The 21558-nt window shown below is 38.6% G+C and overlaps 1 protein-coding gene across 1 annotated transcript in view; it reads right to left on the bottom strand.

The window, feature by feature from the left end:
- Positions 1-7558: 7558 nt before the first annotated feature.
- The window catches only part of ALPK1 (alpha kinase 1), a 124816-nt gene continuing 110816 nt past the window's right edge, over positions 7559-21558 (bottom strand). The window contains 9 exon segments of the mRNA XM_063107469.1: positions 7559-7770; positions 9065-9251; positions 10502-10664; positions 11966-12119; positions 14734-16852; positions 17671-17775; positions 19332-19427; positions 20292-20368; positions 21406-21492. Of these exon segments, the coding sequence (XP_062963539.1) occupies positions 7559-7770; positions 9065-9251; positions 10502-10664; positions 11966-12119; positions 14734-16852; positions 17671-17775; positions 19332-19427; positions 20292-20368; positions 21406-21492 (3200 nt within the window).

The following is a 21558-nucleotide window of genomic DNA, read 5'->3' as shown; positions in this document are numbered from 1 at the left end:
TCTGTCTCACATGCTGAGAGTGATGACAAGGGTCATTTCTAGTTAATGTTGTGGACAGTGCACTCAAAGTGACCTTTCCAACTGAGAGGCGGCCATTCACAGTCTGAATTTTTAAACTGTTTTCTTAAAAAAAAAGATCACACTTTGAATTTAGAGTTAGGTGCCTGTGGCTCTCTGGGTCTTACCTCTTTTCATAAGAAACATAGTTTTATTAGAGTCTGAAAGAGAAAATAACTCTAGGAATATTTTTCAGGGGCAAAAGAGAAGTGATTTTCAGCAGAGTCGAATATATAATTACTCTTTCCAATGCAAAACACGATAGTGAATAAGCAAACCACTTAGCAGGGTCTCTTCTTCCCCCTTCTAGCAAATGCATGAGTTGGTTGTACTAAACAATAAAATGCTTCCTGAAAAGTATTTTCTTGATACTGGAATGATTGCTAAAATTTATAAAACATTATCTTTCCTCCAGTGCATTTTTCAGTTGATCTTTTGAGCATTTGAGATACACTTTGGTTGGTAAATATTCTGAGCATGGCATTTTTGGTGTATCTTCAAAAACCATCAAGGAAGTGAAACAGTTGACCAATGCAATTAATTCATCTTGAGCTGTATTTTAATCTAATTTTTAAATTATTGATGACAAAGTCCGGCCTTCTCTTGACATCTACGGCAGTTTGGAGCTGTTTGTGGCCAATCATCTGCTACTATGCAGCCGCTAAACAACAACACAACAAATTGTTATTGGCCTAAATAGGATGGATCTTAAAAAAATCGTCTTTTTGATTATTTGCATTTTCCCCATCCCCTTCGACAATTAGGAGTTGAAGATAATAAAAGCTGATACTTGGCAATGCAGTTTTAGAGGTGCCAACTTTAATTCACCCCTACATGTGATCATGTTGAATAAAGATGCTGAGGAATAATTTTTTGTTTGTTGAGTGCATGTCAGCTCAGACAGTGCAAAGAGGGAGAAGAGGAGGCAGGAGAGGATGAATTCAGGTCTACTCGCATTTTGCAGCAGGTTGTTGAGGTCATGCTGAATTGGGGAACTCTCAAATATCCAGCTCAAGCTCAGGTCGTCTTCCTTGGAATTTGTCTGAAAGTCTTAGGACTTTGCCATTTTCAATTGCCTTTGTCAAAACAACTTACAGCTTTGAGTCTTTGCACGTGGCATGTTTCAAAGACTCCTGAGCTCCATTCCTTTTAACCTTTATCTATACCCATGGAAGGATATTCCTAACTTGTCTATGGTGTGTCAAAGAGGCTGGGCCACTCAGAAGGATGTCTGTGTGCTGCCCTGGCCCGGCCTAGCTTCTCTGCACAAACATGCCCTGGAGGCTGGGGAAGGATACAGCTGGCCAGAGGCTCCCTTCCCTCCACTTCCATCCTTGCTAATGCAGGTGGCCCAGCGACTGCTGTCCAGCCCAAGGGAATGCTGCCCACGATCCAGGTGCTCAGCTCAGAGAGAATGTTCCCTATTGAAATCATGTTGGGAACATAGCCCTTCAAAGCCAGTCGCTGTGGGTCCTTCTGTTATTTGGAAAAGACCATGTCAAATGTCTAACAAAAGTCTTTAAACAGTTCCTCTCCTTTTTAGTGATTTGTGTAGAAAAAGAGGGTTAAATCTGGTGTGTGTTCTTAGAGAAAACTTACATATACTGGTGCCGTTCCTTATTCTTATAGCACACTTATAGAACAGATAGCTGGTCAGAGAAGTAATGTTTGAAAATTTAGTTAAAAGTAACAAAGTAGGGTGTTCTTTGATTTAAAATCCCTCTGACTAGAAAAATGGCTCGTACTCTAAGAAAGAACTTAGCATGGCTAAGTGTGAGTAAAACACGAATAAGGAATTTCTGACTGTGTTGTCTAAAATGCTTGGGAACCTAAAAGAAAATTCTTTCTCTTTAACTTGTGTCATTTCCGGTGTAAAGTCTAAATGGCAAAACACAAATTAAACTTTAAAATTCTTTCAGTCTTATTTTTCTTATGTTAATTTTAATTAATGCACTTATTTTATCTAAAATTAAACACTTTGATACTTATTTTTGTCTTCTGCCTTTTGAAAATTACTTTTAAGAACAAATATACCCCAGTTACAGATTTGATTAAATAAAAAATAATATTTTCTGTAATCTGATAAATATTAGCCTCAACATTCTGAATTAAAGGCTGTATCCCAGCCTTTCATTGTGAGCTTATTTCTATATTAGATTCACTTAAAATTTTATTGCTGTGTGGATCACACAATGAAATAACAGTGTTAATAACTTGATACTGTAGCTGCAGTATTTGCAACCTACTCCTATGAAGCTAACTGCCCCGGGGCCAACGGCTGCTCATTTATTTCACCATATTTAAATCAATTGTGGAGGCAGCCAGACAATAAATTGTGTGTCCATCTCTGGTAATAAAATTGGCATCTCAACCAGCAGGGACTTGTGCAAAGATTTAACACCTCCCCCTTTCGGGATAGATTCTTTTTTGTACCATATCTCATAGGGAATAAAAAAGGTGCTTACATGTAAAATGACATTCTTTTTCTGTACTCTTATTAAATTCTCTGTCTCACCACCTATGGTTGAGCCCAACCATTTCAGCTTCTGTAAAGCTCCCACTTACTGCTTGAGGGGAATTCTTTTGTCTGGACAGCGGAACAAGATAGCCGACTTAATCTTCCTAGTAACACGTGAGTCGCCATGTATCATTTTAATCTGCAAAGCACTAGGGCTGAGTAGTGTCACATGCTGATTTTACTTTTCTATGAGAAAGTGACTCCCTGGCTCAATGATGGATTGCTTGTTCTCTTTAAACAACAGTCAAGATGGTGAATGCCCTGGGGTGATAGACAGAGTGTGCAATGGGAATGGGGGTAAATCTGATGGCCCGGTTCAAGTTCACCTGACAAAGCTGGAGCAGTCTGCAAGCAGCATTCGAGAAAGGATTATTCACACTTGCATTATATTTTTTGAATGCATTTTTCTCCTTGTGCAGCTGCAAGCTCCCTCACACTGAAGGTTTATGCACCATAATAAAGAGATTTATTTTTTTTTTCTCTCACTCTCTCTTGCTTCTTACACTTTACACCTAGTTTCTACTGAACTGTTCAGGCAGAGGACATCTGTATATCCAAACTGCACAGAACAAACATCATCTTCAAAACAATAGCACTGCTAAAAGACAGTAACAAAAGCCTGACATTTCTGATGTCTGAAGGGACAGACTAAGTCTCATTAACTTGAACTCAACTCCTGAAACTTAGCATTTTAAATGTTGTCATTTCACAACTCTGCACACTCCACAAGTAAAAGATTAAGATAAAAAATATTTAGTTTTATTTAGAAAAATGATAATGGAGTTTTCCTAAGAATTACTTGGAAAATTCTCACTATCCATATTTCTCTGAGAAATAAACATTAAAAATGGAGGGATAAAATTAGAAAAGTTTAAACACAAGGAAGCAAAATAAGTTTCTTAAGTTAGAGGTGGGCCTGAGGAAATTCTGTTTTTCTTTCCTCCCAGCTTTCCCTCCTTCTATCCACTCACTTACCACCCACATCCCACTTGGTTGCATATGGCTTTCGGAAGCCTCGAGAGCTCAGACTTTCTTTCCTTATGTAGCAAGAGGTAGTGAGCTAATAAGCACTTACTGAGCATCTGAAATGCATCAAATTATCATTGGTGACTTGCTTATTTATGATTCATTCATTTACTTATTTAAGCAAAAATGAACTGAGCACCGGCTGTTAAGCAGTCACTGTACATAAGCAAGTGCTAGGGGATACAAAGAGGCACAAGGACCAGTTCGGGCTGGCGAGATGGACAGTCATCTCCAAGATGGCCTGCAAGAGTCCCACCTGCTGGTCTTCATGCCCTTTTTTAGTCTCCTCCCATGTTGCACCAGGGTCAGTCTATGTGACCAACAGAATATAAAAAAGCGATGGTGTGTTACTTTTGAGGCTAGGTTATAAAAGACATTGTGGCTTCTGCCTCTCTCCCCCTTGGGTTTAGTTCACAGTCCTCATCTCACTGTCAGTAGCAACTGACATAGTTGATTATTCCTCCTTGATTCATTTTCTTCACTTGGCTCAGAGCATTTCCTCTCTTTTATTCTCTTTTTCTCCTAGAATCCCCACTTCTTCTTTCCTTCTGATCTCTTATTCTCTCTTTTGTATTTTCCATCCCTTTATCTTTCTGCTGTATTCTGGCTAATTTCTTCACCTCTCCCTTCCATTTTAATAATTCTTTCTTGAACTATACCAAATCTGCTGTTTAACCTTTCTATTAAATTATCAATGTCAATGACTGTATTTTTCATTTTCTGGAAAATCAATTTTGCTCTTTTAAAACACATCTGGTCTTTTTTATATTTATGTGAAGCTTAAAAATATATTTCTGAAATTATTGGATATTTATCATTATTTTTATACAGTATATAAATGTATAACAACATTAAATAAAAGTAAATGTGTAATGACATTAAAGGGAATGATAACCGTTTCTGGGCAGTCATTTCCTCTCAGGGTAGAAGAGGAATAGAGATCAGAGATGGAGCCTTTGACAATAATATTACATTTAATTTCTTAAATCAGATGTTGGGTGTATGGGTGTTGACATAAATAAAAATGTAAAGAGATTTTAAAAATGTGATTTCCTGCAAATTTCTCTTAGTACTATTTCTGCCCTTTGTAATACAGAGATATGCATTGCTACAAAACCTTTATTTCTTTCACGTTCTTGACTTTGCCAGTCTCATCTCACTTAGCAGATATCTTAGCTTTTTGACATCACAGAGAAAAGTGCTCTGACATGAGCCTTCTATCAATTTACATCTGTATCATATCCAATTTTCAGTTTCCTCACCCGTCGTTGCTACCTTCTTTTTGTGTGTGTTGTTACATATTCCTTTGTAAACGTGAACATCCTGACCCTTATTCCTGATTTCATCTTCTACAACAGGGGTCGACAAACGTTTTCTGTATAGGTCCATATAATAAGTATTTTGGACTTTGTGACACACGGTCTACTCAACGCTGCTACTGTAGCACAAAGCAGCCATAGACAATACATAACTAAACTGTGTACCCATAAAACTTTATTTACAGAAACAGATGATGGTGGGTTTGACTTATTGACCTTAATTTGCTGACCCATATTCTATAACATCTAAAAGGTCTCTCTGTCAATTCATGACCTCTTTTTGTTGTCAGCAATCTCCTTTCACTGTCCTCAGTGAAATAAATATCCTATTTTTTCTTGATTTTTCTTCAGGATATTATGGTTGACTATACTCCTTATATTCTTTCTAGATTAATTTGATACAAATCTTGGTTTTCATCATCTCTACTCATTCTTCAGACTTTCCCTGGTATTCCTTCCTTTCTATGAACTGACATCTAAAAAATTTTTTTAATGAAGATTTGCAAATATATACAAAAGTGGAAAGACTGGTATAATGAATCCCTATGTACCCATCTCCCTGTTTCAACATTCAACACCAAACAGCCAAGTTTCTTTCACTTCTTCCCCCATTTTTTTTTTTCTTTTTTGGCTTGAGAATTTTAAAGATATCATTTCATCAATAACCCAGTCCTTATTCAAAATCCCTAATTGCCTTAAAAATGTTATTTCATTTCTGGTTTATTGTCCCACTTTTAGTGATAAGATTGATTGAAGTGCAAGCTCCTTATCAACTTTTCTCCTGATAGTTTCAGCAGCTGTCAGTGCTTTTCTCCCAGGTCTATCTTTCGTTAAGAGATGCAAAATTGTGATTTTCTAGTTCTATCATTTCCTCTGTATCTGTTAGTTGGAATTCTTCTCCAATGTTGAATAGATTTGGGATAATGGGCAAATTTTTCTTGTTCTCTTTCTCAAATGGAAAGCTTTAACTGTTTCATGATTAGTTATAATATATATATTTTTTAAGTTGAAAAAAACCCTTTACAAGATTTAGAAAGTTTTCCATTATGATTAGTTTTCAAAGAGCTTTTTTTTTGTTTTCTTGAAACAAGCATGAATTGATTTTGAATTTTATTAAATTATTTTTCTGCATCTTTTGGGATTAAGATAGGATTTTTTCCCCTTATTTTGTTAATAGGATTAATTCCATTTTTTCACATTTCTTTAATAAACTCGTGTTAGTTTGAGTTCTCCAAGAAGCACATATCAAGAAAGGATTAGACATGTAAGATATTTGCTGGGGGAAATGACTGTAAAGGATGAATAGGCAGGAATAAGAATAGGCAGGGAAACCATGATGCAGGTCTGACATCTATGAAACGAGAGGACAAAAAAAGGAGGATTGAGCAGGAAGAGTCTCAGACTACAGCACAATTTTAAGAAAATTATAGTCAGGCTGATGTAAGACTTTGTGCCACAGTCTCCTGTTGGAGGTATTGTTAAACTAGTGCCCTTGCCATGCTTATTCATTGGCCGAGAGCACATTGGGAAAACATGGCTTCAGCATCAACACAGTGATGGATCCAGAGGGATGGAAGCTGGGGTGTCAGTCAACTGTGCTGCCCACAGCAGGAAATCTGGATGGGTCTCCCTTACCCCAATTGCAATTATGAAGGGACATGTGTAGCAACCCCCAATTGAGAAGGGTGTAACTATCAATTTTTCAGATCCCTCATGTATGTAAGGTTGAGTCCTACCACCAGGAAAGCCACCAAGACTTCCTAAGGTAGTTAAGGCTGAGGGAAATTTAGAATGGATAGTGGAGGACGAAGGGAGTGGGCACCAATTGTAGCCCCAAAGAGTAACTGCAGAAAGGGAATTTGTTTATCTCCTGTCTCCCTTTTGTACATTTCTTTGAGCAAGATCATGGAGAAGCTGTTCCCCAAATCTGCATGAAGAAGTAAGGAGATCTGTGTGGGGCAAGGGGTGGACTCTGGTGTCCATGAAAATGTGCCATTCTTCCATCATACTTTTCACAGATTTAAATACACTAGAAGAAAATAAAGAAGAATTAAAAAGAAAGAAACTCAGAGTAAGGAAGATATAAGTATCACATATAACTAAGAAGCCATAAAATAAAAGATTGATGGATCCAACGAGATAAAAAGTTCAGCATGGATAAAAGTTTTATGCAAAATCAAATGTTAAAAGAGAAACAGAAAAAAACTGAAATTCATATCTCAAGGGCCTGATTTTTTTAATATATAAAGATCTCCTAAATCAAAAGGAAAAATCCCAATCTCAATGGCTTTAAACAACGGGAGTTTATTTCTCAGCAGTGCTTTGCATCTATCATAGGTCATACAGGGCTCTTTTCCAAGTTTCCTTCACTGCAGGACTTATGCTCAGAAGCAGATACCTCCTGACATACTCTCGGTAACTGCAGCAGAGGGAAACAGACTGTAGGATCTTGTACTAGCAATTAAATGCAGACCTGAAAGTGACATTCATCAATTCCTCTCACAAATCATTGGCCAGAACCAGTCCCATGGCCTTGGCCAAGCCCCAAAGGACCAGGCTGTGCGATATGTTGTGTGCCTGGAAGGAGAGGAAAATCTGATATTTGTGAGCAGCGCTAAGGTCTGTCACATTACCAATCCTATTCCCAAGTATATGAGTTGTTTGACTTCTCTACTGAAGGTCTAGTCAAAGAAAGACGACGGCATATTTCATTGCATTCCACATGCTGGTTATTAAAGAAGTAAAAAATCCCTCTTTTTCCAAAATTGGTATTGACATCTTTTTGATCAACAGAGTGAATCTGGGGATCTGTGAGATAGATGAGCCCTTTCCCATTACCAGTCACCCAACCTAAAAGAGAAATGAATACATCTGAGTATTAAATCCCCTGTGAAGGTCAGTCAAGTGTTTCAGAAAACACATATATATATATGTATACATGCACACACACACACATACACACTCTTATAGAGACACTTGAAAAACATGGTCATTCTGTGGTTTATATTTAGTAAATTTTTGCTAAAGGGTTTGGGTTGCATATTCCAATTATTGGTTTAAGCAGAAATATTGAGTAATTATATTTGTTAAATATGACATACCCAGATCATCAGTTTTAGAGTAGTATGTTTAGATCATCAGTTTTAATAGTATTAAATATTTCTTTCATGATTCAAAAGTTTCTTTCATGCCTTACTCGTTAATTCATATATTCATCTGTTCATTCAACAAATATCATGGAGTACAGACACTGCTTTGTACAAAACACTGTTTTAGGCAGTGGGGATCCAATGGTGATCAAGCTATTCAAAAATATTCATTGAGTGAACACATTTGTGAAGAGAACAGATCAATAAATCATAAATAAGTTTGTAAAGGGAACAGATCAGTAAATGATAAATAAGTAATGTATACGACAGAGAATAGGGAAGGTTTTGGCATGGTCATGGAATTGTTACTAGAAATAATTATAAGAAATTTTATTTGTTATTTACATGAAGCATAGAGTATCTGCTCTTAATTCTGATGAATAAAATACCAAACTCAAACAAAATTAAAATATTAACGCAGATTTTAAAAAAAGATTCAAATACACAGCTTTCTGTTCCAAAATGATCCCAATTATGTAACCCAACATCACACTTTTAATAAGTGTAAGGGACTGGAGAAAAGTAAAAGTGGAAAGAAGATTTTGACAGGTGAAAAAAATGCAATAATATGAAACCTTGGTCCAAGTGTAATTGTGTGTTTGTTGTTTTGTCTGTCTTTGTGGGAGAGATGAGCGGTGGATCCTTCTAGTCAGCTGTCTTGCTCTGCCCCTCAGTAAAAAATCTACATCACTCAAATCCACTTGAGTGAAATAAAAAAAGCTGTAATGAATTTGCTTTGGAATTAAGCTCCCCAAAATATAAGCCAGACCTTCCCACTGATTATGCATTACCTTAGACACTTGTAGAAGTTTAAGACTTTATTTTTTTCTTTCAAGAATCATTTGCTACAGATAGTAAAATTGACTAATTCAATTCCAAATAATAGTTTAAACACTGAACAATCTACTAAATAATGATTAGCAAAGCTAGTTCAAAACCTCACATTTACATACAAATAATATTAAAAATAAAAAATTATTCCCAGTTTCACGTACCTTGTAAATCGACCACGACGTCTCTACGATTAGAAAACTCATAGGAAAAATGTCCATAAGCCAAACCATATTCTGTGGCTTTGTATTCTGTTTTCACCACTTTTGTATTATTTGATAATTTTACAAATTCTCCCAGGATGTAAGGTTCCACACTGACACATCCCTTTATTGTCTGGTCCTCTAAAATCTGAAAAATAGAAGGGGAGGCAGTATAGCATAATAATAAAGGCTGTGGGCTTTGGACTTGAGTAGATCTCAGTTTGAACCTAGGCTCTGCCACTTATGAACTTTGCTACTTTTCTTCTCCAACTGTAAAATGGGTATAATAATAATTACCTTTTAAGTTTGTTAAAAGGATTATATAAGAAAATGCTTGTATAGTGCTTAACATTGTGGCACATAATGAAACCTAAAGTTATTATTATTCATATATTAAACTGTTCACCTAAAAATTAGGCCATGAAGTGACTTATCCTGGGGGCTAGCTTGCCAGGGCTAGAACATACACTGGGACTCTGGATTGGAATATCAGCTCAAGCATTTCTGTGAAGATGAGATCTACTTCGGGGTGTTGTTTTGAATGTTACAGTTAATGTTTGTAAAGTGCCTGGCATAGTATGTGACATAAAGAAGGTGCAAAATGGATGATAGCTATTGTTATTATCAATAATAAAAGATGGGTCTAAAAATGTCTCTGGGCAATGTAAGAATCATTGTAAATATGAATGCACTAAAGATTTAATATACAAGTATTTGGGGAAGCAGGATATTCTTGATCCAGAGAAGAGAAAACTCAGTGGGGATATTTGCTTTTATTTACTTAAAGGGGTATCTTAGTGAAGAGAGATTGGTCTCAATGGCCCCAGAAGACAGGGCTGTAATCCATGGGTAAAAGTTAGAGGAAAATAGATTTGGGCCAAATCGAAGAACTTCCTAACAATTTGAATTATTTGAAAGTAAAAGGATAATGATGATTTTTTTTCTTACTAAAAGTGATTAAGCTATGGCTTAGTAATCACTTGGTTCCAAGAAGTGGGATAAAAAGATGTAAAATGGGATTTGTGCATCATGTTGAGGGGATAATTTGTACTAGACATGATCTTTAGGGTTCTTTCTCTCTTTGGAAGTACAGAGACAATGCAAAAGGAAAGTTTACTAACAATGCTAACTTGACCATGTGGGACCAGATATCAGGATCAATTGATATTCAAGTGTGACTTGGAAGATCCAAATGATGCATTCAGGATACAGAGGATCGTATTTCTTACCTATCTGTGTAAGTAAATGAAGCAGATGAAGTAGATTAAAGAGCCTGGTAACTGAGTTTGTTGGATTTTACTAGACTGATGGTGGAGATACACAGGTTGGTAATAGAAATCTGACCTAATATACATTTATTGGTCTGTTTAGCCAAATGTTTGCTTTTTTAAATCTTACCAGTAATATTGTGGATGGGATATAGAACATCTGTGTTGGAATCTTTTGTTCATAGAGTCTCTTGTTAAATTCTGTCACATAGTACTGTGCAGTCATCTGCCGCTCCACATCGATGAAGTGGTGCCAGAGCCCCTTCTGCTCCTTATATTCTTTCCCAACATATCTATGAGTGGAGAAAATAACATAGCAAAATGCAAAAGTGATCTTACTCATTATAGAGTAAGAGAGAGGAGATCAAAAGAGATGCAAAAATGCTTGAAATGTGTTACTCTTTCTCTGCCTTAAACAGTCAATATTAATTATCTTGACTTATCTCATGATTCAAATAATTTTGTAAGAGCCACCTGAACAATGACACACAGCTCATGCTAGTTGACCCAGCATGATATCGATTATACAGAGAAAGTGTCTACTTAATGCAGCAGTTCTCAAGACCTCTTTGATAAGTCTAGGGGTCAGCATGATGTACTGGAAAGTGCATGGACTCTGGAATCAGATCATTTACTACCTGCAATGTGGCCTTATACAGTGGCGATAAATCAGTCTGAAGCTTTCCTCTATTCCTTCCTTTTGTGATTGCTTCATCCCTACAAATACTTATTTTCTATCAACAGTGCATAACTCTGTGCATAACATTGTGGTAGTTCTGAGTGTTTTGAAGAAAGTGTGAAACATGTTTTGTATATTTAAAGGGCTTATAGCACAGTTGTGGAGGGAAGACACGAGGCAGTAAGTGACTAAGTGTTGAAAAGAGTAAAGCAGTAAGTACTACACTTTACTGTAGTTTATAGAGTCGTCCCTCGGTATCCACAGGGGATTGGTTCTACCACCTCCTGTGAATACCAAAATCCAAGGATGCTCAAGCCCCTGATATCAAATGGTGTGGTATTTACATGTAACCTATGCACATATAACCCATGTGTATGTAATGCTTCCATGTGTAGCTTTCGTCTCTAGCTCTTTCCTCACCCACCCCTGCTTTGAACTTCATGGAGGGTGCCTGAAGAGTTCAGTAAACACTGTATCCCTGGACCTGCTTCATCCCTGGCCTCAGAGGATCTTCCTGCCTTTTTTGTAGGCTCATCTGTTTACTTAAAAGTGTGGTTTTCATAGTTTAACTAGCCTTTTTGCCAGCATTATTAGTGAGAGTGTTTAAGGCTCTCCAGCCTGACATATGGCCTGGAACTCCATTTTTCTTATGTGTATAATGGGGTTAAAAATGTTTTCCTGATGGGTTTGAGATCATATTATAGAACATCCAGCAAAATGCTGATATAACATGGGTCTTGATATGTGTTAACTGTTATTAATTAACTAATGATGAAGAAGAAGAGGAGTATAAATCTGACAACACACATTTTGGCCAATTTTTTCAGCCCTTTCAAAAATCTCATGAATGAGTACTTAACAGAAGGGCAAGATTAGTGCATTTTGTTTTGGTAATACAGTTGCTTTCAGAAATACCTCCCTAGAATTTCTTCTTGATGAAGATGATGAACCCAAAAAGCATTTCTCTGTCTGCCTTTCTTCTTCACAATCAGGTAGTCCCCCAAATACACAGCAGTTTCTTGTGCTGTCCACAGTTCAGATTTTTTGGAATACTTTAACAAAAGAGCATCTGGAAAAAAGATAAGAAGAAAATGGTTCTTATTTTCAAAAGGATGTTAGAATTCATAAATAAAGTTGAAGTGACACAGGTTCTAAATCAGTTCACTTCAAATCTTCAACTTTTTATACATTTTTTCCCCAAATTTTGGCCTTTTCTATGACTACTGTTTAAAGTTATGAACTACAATAAAAAGGCAACACTTTACAAATTATAAGAATAGCCTTCAAGTCACAAAATATCTCATTTGTTATGGCAAGGGATTAAGACCAGTGTTTCTGATGAAATTAGTGAAAAATAAAGGGCTTTTTAAAACAGCAAAACTTCAGAGACTGTCATGGGACAAGTGATACATGCTTGCAATTTCTTATTATCTGGGGGTCCCAGATAACAGGAGATTGCTACCTATGCCAGATCACATAGATAGAAATAAGCTAAATAATTTTACCTGATAGGCTCTTGGCAACTCCAAGGATCCTAGATTACATATTAAAGTACACACTAATTTTCTCTTAAGTTTCTCAAGAATTACTTGAGAAAATATAGCTATTGAACAAAGATGCAACCTCAACAGAAAAAAGGAAAAGATAAGAAGAAAAAGTAAGGGTGACTCCACCTTAAAGAAAGGAAGACCAGTGATAAGGCAAGAAAGCACTTCTTTGAGCAGAAAGACCAACATGAACCCTTAGGAAGAAATGCAATGTTTTAGTATCAAAGTTAAAGTGAGGTAAGCAAAGACCTCCTGTGTCTAGGTCATGATTATGAAGAAATGAATGGGAGACTTGAGAGAGAAAATACTTAAAGTAAGATAAATCCACAGGTCTGGGGAGGGGATAACTGTGAGCTGGGAGAGATGGTGACCAGGGTTGGGTGACTCGATCAGAGAAGCTGTGATGGAAATGGAAGGTGAACTGCTTGTGCACACACAGGAAGGGGAACAAACTGATGGAAGAAGAAAGGAGGAAATGTATTAGTGTTCTGTTTCTGCAACTTTGGCATTTTCTTCCACCAATGTCATTTTCACCCATAGATTAGCACACAACAACAATAAATAACAATAAAGCAGTTACCTAACTCTAAGAAATGTGGTTCTGAAATTGCAGAATCTCAGAGTAAGTAGGAAAACCTTATTACTAGAAGATGTTGCTATCTTGGGTGACAACTTGATCTGTATTTTAGTCTGACTTCAAGGCATCAGGCAAAACACTGTAATATTTTGAATCAGAAGTTCTCAACATTGGCTTTATATGGAACCACTGGGGAGCTCCTTAAAAATACTGATGCTTGAATCCACACCCCAGACCCATTAGATGGGAATCTCTGGGGTGAGGCATTGGAAGTTTTAAAAAGCCCTCCAGAGGAGTCTCATGTGGTGCCAGGGTTGAGGACTACTTTTTAGTATCCAGTGCTTAGCAATTCATGTAGTTTGTTTCTTCTGAGATTCACTTTGCAATAGTTTTCTCTCATTCGATTAATTCTTCTGCACGTTGGGAGGGCATTATGTTATTCTCTGAGCTAAGAGAATAATTTCCTCCTGTCTTCCTCCCAGCTTCTCTAACATTTTCAAGCTGTTAGACACAATGACTATTTGGTGGCCCCAGCCCAGGTCCCTACTATGGGAAGTGACCCTGGCTGTTCCTTAAGCAAGAAGTAGCTGCTGATTGCAACAGGAGGGATTCTGTGTTCTGAATATTTGCGTCCGCCTCAAATTCATATGTTGAAATCCTAACCCACAAAGTGATGGTATTAGGAGTTGGAGCCTTTGGGAAGTGATGAGGTCATGGGGGTGAAGCCTTCATGAATGGGATTAGTGTCCTTTTAAAAGAGACCCCAGAGAGACCCTTTGCCCTTTCTATCATGTGAGGACACAGAGAAAAGGCATTGTCTGTGAACCAGAAAGTGAGCTCTCATCAGACATTGAATCTGCTGGCACCTTGATCTCAGACTTCTCAGCCTCTAGAACTGTAAGAAATAAGTTTCTGTTGTTCATAAGTTACCCCAGTTTATGACATGTTGTTATAGCAACCCAAATGGACTAAAACAAAGGGGCACCGGACCAATCCATTGGCTGTCAAGAAACCACTTAGGTGGACAGCTATGAAAATCTCTGCCTATTAGAAGGATGCTGTTAGACATAGGTCAACTATGTCTCCCTGGATTTGGAATGTGGAAAAATACATCAGCTGGTTGGTAAAGAGAATCAAAGAAGATAGAAGCTGAGTGAATAATATGGTATCTAGACTTTTAAAGTCAGCTGGTTGGTAAAGAGAATCAATAGGGAAGGTAGACGCTGAGTGGATGATATGGCATCCAGGGCTACTTTAAACCCTGGATGATGGCAGTGCCCAAGTCCTCTAAGACTCCTGTCTCCTTATTGCCTTGTGGGTCCTCATGGCAAACCTCCATCAGGTGAGACAGCCTGAGCAAGTCTCTATTCTTTGCAACCACTAAGGTGTATCGCACAGAGTGAGGGAGGCCCCTGAAGTATGTTTCTCTGTGAGCTCGCAAAGCGTTACAGGGGCCTATATCTTTCACAAGCTTTAAGTGAGCTACATAACAAGCTCTTCAGAGGGCCTCAAACATAGACGCTTCTGGAGGTTGTACCGACTGAAAATGTTGTACTTACTGTGTGCTCGGTGGAGTTGGCAGGGCTTAAAAACTCCCATATTCTTCAGTCTCTGAAACAGCCAGTCACGTCTTACTCCTGCCAAGAGTTTTTCAACGTTATCAGGCTGCAGAATGCGAGCCTCAAGGAACTCTTGCCTCATCTTTCCTGGCAATGAACCACAAGAACTTCCGCTGGAGTTCAGCCAGGACCATGGGTATTCCCCCTCAGAAGAACCGCTGGAGAATGCGGGTGATTTCAACCACCACGCCGAGGACGAGCTAGAATTCTGGCTGCAGTTTAGCACGTTTCCAGGATCATTTCCTTCCTCTGTGGTGGTGCAGTCCTCGCTGAGGACAGGAAAGGGAATGTTACTGCTTACACTGGGAGTCTAAGCCCTCTGAGCGGGCAGCTGCCTGAGAGCACACAGTCTAGGAGAGCCACGTGCCCTTGCAGACTGAACATCAGCGTCATCGAGCAGGTGGCCTTCATCATCCACAGTCGAGGCATCGGGGTCGATGCCCTGCTCTTCGACTGAGCCACCACCCTTTCCTGAGTCAGGATTTTGAACAGGCCAATGAGGAGTGAGAGAGCTATGTGCCATCACGGAGCTATGGGCCAGAGAATTGTCCGTGACTATATGAGAGTCTGAGGGTGCATCTTCTGTGCATTCTGCTGTTTCTCCTTCTGGGTCAGCCTGGGAGGGGCTATCTTTAAATGCAGGGTGGGTGCCTCTTTCATTGATTTCTTTTCCCTTCTCTCTCCCATGCCTGCCTTTGGCATCACAGTTGGTTTCTGCAAACTCATCAATTATTTCAAAGTTTTCTTCTTCTTGGACTGAAGGATATGTGGCCATGTTCTTAAGCCTACCAGAATCAGAAGGCCAAGAAACAGAACTACATGAGGGTCTGGAGTGAGCAGAAGTATTTTGGGGTCCCATTTTTCTGACTTCCTGGATACCTTCTGGAGTTCCTTCCAACAGCTCAGCACCAGAGACCAAGAAAGTGCCTATTGTGTTGTGAGGCAGAAAGGTTGTCAAGGGCATGTGTTTGTGTAGTTGACTTTGAGAAGACTCTAAGTTGCCATCCTTGGACAACTGCAGAGAAAGGCCATGAAGCTCTGAAGACAATGGGTGCGCAGCTCTGCCTTCCCCGCCGTCCTCCAGCTCCTCAGACAAGGCCGTGGAACACTGAGTGTCCACGAGATGTTCTTTGCTAGGCTCTTTTATGGCTGACCTGTCATCAACATAATCCACTTCCTCCCAGCTTGTAGAACTACATGCTGATAACTTACTCCAAGAACTGGAGCTCTGGCTGTCACTCAGAGACTTGTTCAAAACAGCTCTGCCACCACTGCTGTGGTCTAGTGGCTCATTCTCAGCCTCCACATCTTCCACAGAGACTCGAAATGCATCAGAATGGGTCCAGTTTCTCCTTCCCGTCCTTCTGAGTGTCTCCTGACCATTCCTGGCCATTTGGGAGGAAAATATTCCCATGCCTTTTTGAGAGTGCGGTCTGTATTCGATAGTACTCACAGTATCTATGCTTTTTGTTTCTGTTTTTAAAGCAGTGATACAGACTCCTGTTTTTGTATCTTTCTGTTTGTTTTTGTTGTTTCCACAAGTGCTTTCAAATACTTCACACACTGAAGTATGGTGTTGTGAATAGGTTTCAAGGATTTTTTGGAAATCCACTTGCCCATGCAAGATGGGTTTATTCAACCCACACTTAAAACTCTCTGGAACATAAGATCTGTCATCTAAATTTGAGAAGCTTTGAATTTGTAAATGATTCTTCACCTGGGTGATAACTGACATGATTTCCCGAGACAGAGTTTCTCTGTCCTGACTTCTGGAGGAAGTGCTAAAAGTGTACAGCTTTCCCATAGCTTCACAACAGAGCTGACTCGCTGCGTGGACTGTCTGTGTCTCCCCGTGTAGTCTTCGGTGCACTGTGGTGAGACCAAAAGCAGCTTTGACAAAACTATGAAGCTCCTGTTTTCCGGTAACTGGTTCATCGTCTCTCCTGGTGAGGAGGCCGACTTCAAAGGCCTCTTTGGCTTCACACAGATATGCATTTTTCATTCCTGGAGGACAGTCATTAGAACTACTATATGACAACAAGCACGTGCCACGAATATTCTGAGGAAAAACCAAATACAAAATCAGATGTTGAATTGGAAACTGGAAGGGAATCAGGACAAAATTTTTCACTCCTGGAGAATCGTCATTTGAAATATAGTAACATAAACACATATCTCCAGATATTCTAAGGAAAATACACAATCAAACACTGAGTTAAGAACTTGAGGTCTTTTTGGTGAATCAGAAGAAGGGACTGGGATGTAAGTGATTGGCTGGCATGAAGGGGTGGAAACTTAGCTTTAACTACCATCCTATTGTAGCCTTGATACTTTTTGACTAAAGATGATACATTTGTGGATGTTGCTGTTAGTTTTAGCTGAGTCTATACATGGGAATGGACATAATAAGCTTCTCTATGCAAATAAGTTTTTCTTTATAGGTAAACACATTATTCGTTTAATAGTCAGAACAATAGAGTAGTGGTTTCCAAATCCATCTGTGCATTTGAATCACCTGGGTAATATTTTAAAATTAAAGATTTCTGGGAACGAATCCCAGAGATTTGCATTTAGTGGATCAAAGCCCAGGAATACATATTCTGAAAAGGCTCCTTGGGTGATTCTGATGTGCAGCCAGGCTCAGGAACCATTTTTCCACCACAGACAACCTCCTATCCTCAGGTTGAATTAACTTAGCTCCCACCAGATGCTGCCATTCTGACTGAAAAAGTTTTTCCGCATGTGGAGTCTTATCACAGTTGCCCACCGTGAGGCACAAAGCCTACTTTAAGGTTAGACCCTTCCCTCCCATCGCTGGTATTAGAGAGCACCCGGGGGAGAGGTACTGCGAGGGACGAGGGACCGTGCTGTCTTTACCACGGCTGTGAGCACGAAGAGAGGTGTGTAGGCGCTGAAGGCGGCTGCCAGCTTGGAGGCTTCAGCGGCTGACAGCAAATGATGGTCAAACTCCTTCAGCAGGCCCTGTGAGAAACAGGAGGCAAAGTGCAGGGTGATAATTACTTATCCATCAGCAAAAAAACAGGCTATAAAATTCCTTTGTTTTTCTTTCAAGATTCTGAGGAACCCCTTGCTCCTCATCACAACCCATGCAGAATAGTGCCCAGCAAGAGGAAGTGAGTCTAAAGACCCCAGGGTGGTGTCTGTCCTTTCCCCCAGCACCCACACACTCTCTGTCCTCTACCGACATCCCAGAGAGGGCCTAATGTGTGCAAGCATTTATAATGCCTGCCTGTGCAAAATAATTCAGAAGAGCTTCTTTGGAGGATGAGGACGGTTCTTTGTTCACAGGAACTCTGCACATTTTGTAGCCAGATTAGTTTATGACTTCTGCATTGTTCTTGGCAAAGATCTCTTTAATTTATGATTTCACAGGAATTAGGATTCATTCATTCATTCTAGAAATACGTATTGTGTACCTCCATGTGCATGTGCCAGGCACTGTTCTAGACATGGGGGAGACAGCAGACAGTGAGCCCACAGTCAGCTCATTTTCTAATGTGGTGAAGGATCTGTCAATACACAAAATAAGTAAAGTGCGTAGTATTTGAGATGGTGATAAGTGTTCTGGAGAAAAATGAAGTGAGGAAGGGGTTAAGGAGATGCAGGGTGTGAAGGAAGCCTGCAGTTTTGAACAGTCACCAGGGACAACTTCACTGAACAGGGAACATAACTCTTTTTCTGTTTTGGTCTGATAGAAAAAGCAACATCTTACTGAGATTCACATAACTAGCAGCAAGCTGTATGTGTCCTTTCACTACAATAATTATTATTGAGTATGGTCACCAATGGTCATTTTGGGTGTTTAGTAAAAATCTCAATAAAGATGATAATAGTAGAATCTCAGTTTCAGTGCAGTGCAGAGGCAGTTCAATACCTGTGCCAGTTCTCTGGACCAGTCAGAGACCTGGGGTCTGCTCCCAGCTCTCCTTTGTACTGGTTGTGTAAACTGCAGAGGTTATTTAGTTTCTCTGGGCCTCAGTTTATTTTTCTCTAAAATGGGAACAATATATTCTGCTCTACCTACCTCATGGGTTTTATGTGGATATACAGACAGTTTTTGAGTTGTAAAGTTACATATAAATATTAGTAATCATCATTGTTAAGGATAAGAGCTTGGAACAAGTGACTAAAGCTCTAATTTGAACAGACCGTGATTAAGTTTTAAAATTATTACCCCTCATTATGGAGATGGCCCAAGTTTGGAAACTAAATTCTGTGATAATTTGAAAGGAAATAAGTGGGCCCTCCCCCCAAAAAATCACTTTGATGATATTCATTCACTAACCAGTAACGTTTTTGAGTGCCCTCTGTGTATTTAGTCCTGTGCTAGGTGCTGGGATAATGAAGCCAAACAGGACACCATAGGACTGACCTGGGATTTGTGACATTAATCTAGGAGGGGAGACATTGTGCTACCTGACTCGTGGAGAGAGAAAGAGATTGAATAACCAACCACCAAGAACAGCGTTGACAGTTTTCTAGGTGATGCCACCATGTTTTTGGCAAGTGATAATTACCAAGTTAATCTGTGGATTGTTTTTAAACTTTTCATAATCTTTCTTGCTCATGGAAACAAAGATGTCTGCCAGTATACCCAGTGACGTGGAAAGGCCCTGTAAGGCAAACACAAACAAATCACAGATTGAGAATTCACGTCTGTTATTGTTCTCAGCTCATGGCCTAAAGGCAATGATTATCCCTCCATATGGGCCATATGCCTATTATTATTATTATTATTATTATTATGGCTATGACACTGGAAATACTTTTAAACTAGATGTCACAGGGCTTTAAAGATCATCACATCTTGAGGCACATGCACTTAATGTACACACAGATATTTCCTATCTGGGTTTTGTTGGATTACCAACCCTCACTTGTTCATACTGCTAGGCCCAAGAAAGAGTCCTCTCATCACATTTCGATTCATGCAAAAGGAGTGCAGGTAGCAACACTGCTGACACAGCTCAGGGAGAGGGAGAAACCTGGTGCTTCAGTTAATGAGGAAAATATTCCCACAGAATTGCAGAGAATGAAAATATCAAGTAGGAAGGCAAATGATGTTTCTAAATTCTTGAATAAAGATGCTACATAAATAATTGAAGCCTCTGCCCACTCAATTCAAGCAAAACGATTTAACATATAAGCAACTCATCTCAACTTTGCTATGGAATCAGGTAAAGGGTATATATATATATATATATAATAGGACAGATAGATGAATGGATTAGCAGTGATAAATATATAAGCAGTTACTTGCCAATGATTATAGAAACACTAAATATATCCCAAGAGTCTAGCGGTGAGTGAAGACACAGCAAGACACAGAGCAAGTTACTAAATGCGCCTGGTCTTATGATCATGTAGAATAAATAAACATAGAACAGATGAAATTGATTAAATGATAAACTGAATTGTGCCATATGCAGATAATCATCCAAAGACAATTACAAGAAGAGAAAGAAGGGCTAGACGACCTTTTTATCTGGCTGAGGAAGTGTCAAATATCCTACGATTGAGGCCCAGATTAACTCTGCTGCTTCATACCACATCCCTGAAAAAAAAAAGCAGGGGAGGGGACAGGGGAGAATTTCTAGTATCTGTGCTCTTGTGCTAGAAAATACTTTTGAAAACTAATACAGAAAGAAGATTCATTGGATCCTGTTAGGAAAACTCAAGGATAGATTAGATCAACACAACCATCTGTCTTTCCAGATGGTTTAACACAGGTAATTTTTCCATTTCATTAGCAAACAGTAAGAATTATTATATATTTTATGTATCATATACAATTATATACTTTATATAAGTAGTTATGTCCATTATTTACAAGAATAATAATGGCCATCTTCTGTTAAAATTTTTCAAACTCTTTAGTTTTACTTTTAAGTATAATTAGGGTTCTGTAAACCTTGCTTGAAAAATTAATGAATTTCCCAAGGAATGAATAAGTAAGGTGTCATGTGGATTTAGAATCAGGTGCACTATATGAGGGCATTTCAAAAAGTTCATGGAAAAATAGAACTGAAAGATAAGAAGAATCTTTCCATAAACTTTTTGATGTACCCTCGTATCACGCAAATTTCTGCTGAAGTAAGTCACATGCTAGAAATACTACAGGTTGAATATCTCTTATCCAAAATGCTTGGGACCAGAAGTATTTTGGTTTTGGAGTTATTTGGATTTTAGAATACCTTCATAATATATACTGGTTCAGCATTCCTAATCCAAAAATCTAAAATCTGAAATGCTCCAACGAGCATTTCCTTCAGGCGTCATGTAGATGCTCAAAATGTTTCAAATTTCGGAGCATTTTGGATTTCAGATTTTCTGATTAGGAATACTTAATCTGTACTGAGAATCCTATGATTAACAGCCACAATACACATTGTAAATTTCTCTAATAAAACTCAAGAAAAAATATTTTGTTTTATTAATATTAATAACACTCCTAGGATCTTAAATAGCATTCTCTTTTTGATGAGGAAACTAAAACAAGTGGAGATTAACAATTTTAGGCAGATACAGTAATATCTTATAGTCAGACTTTGTAAATGAGCCTTGAGAGGCGCGAATGTTTGTTGACTGTACCTAGCTTTTGCAGAATTTGCCCTCTGATCTGTATACAGACTGACTGCACCAGGACCTTGTCACTTTTATTTCTGTACAGCCACGTACCTAAAATAAAAGACAGAAGAAAGAATTGCCTCAAATTATTAGAAAACAGCCTGGCAAAAGAAAATG

The sequence above is a fragment of the Cynocephalus volans genome, chromosome 9, assembly GCF_027409185.1.
Source record: "Cynocephalus volans isolate mCynVol1 chromosome 9, mCynVol1.pri, whole genome shotgun sequence".
Classification (NCBI taxonomy): domain Eukaryota; kingdom Metazoa; phylum Chordata; class Mammalia; order Dermoptera; family Cynocephalidae; genus Cynocephalus; species Cynocephalus volans.
This window is presented reverse-complemented; position numbering and strand designations above follow the sequence as displayed.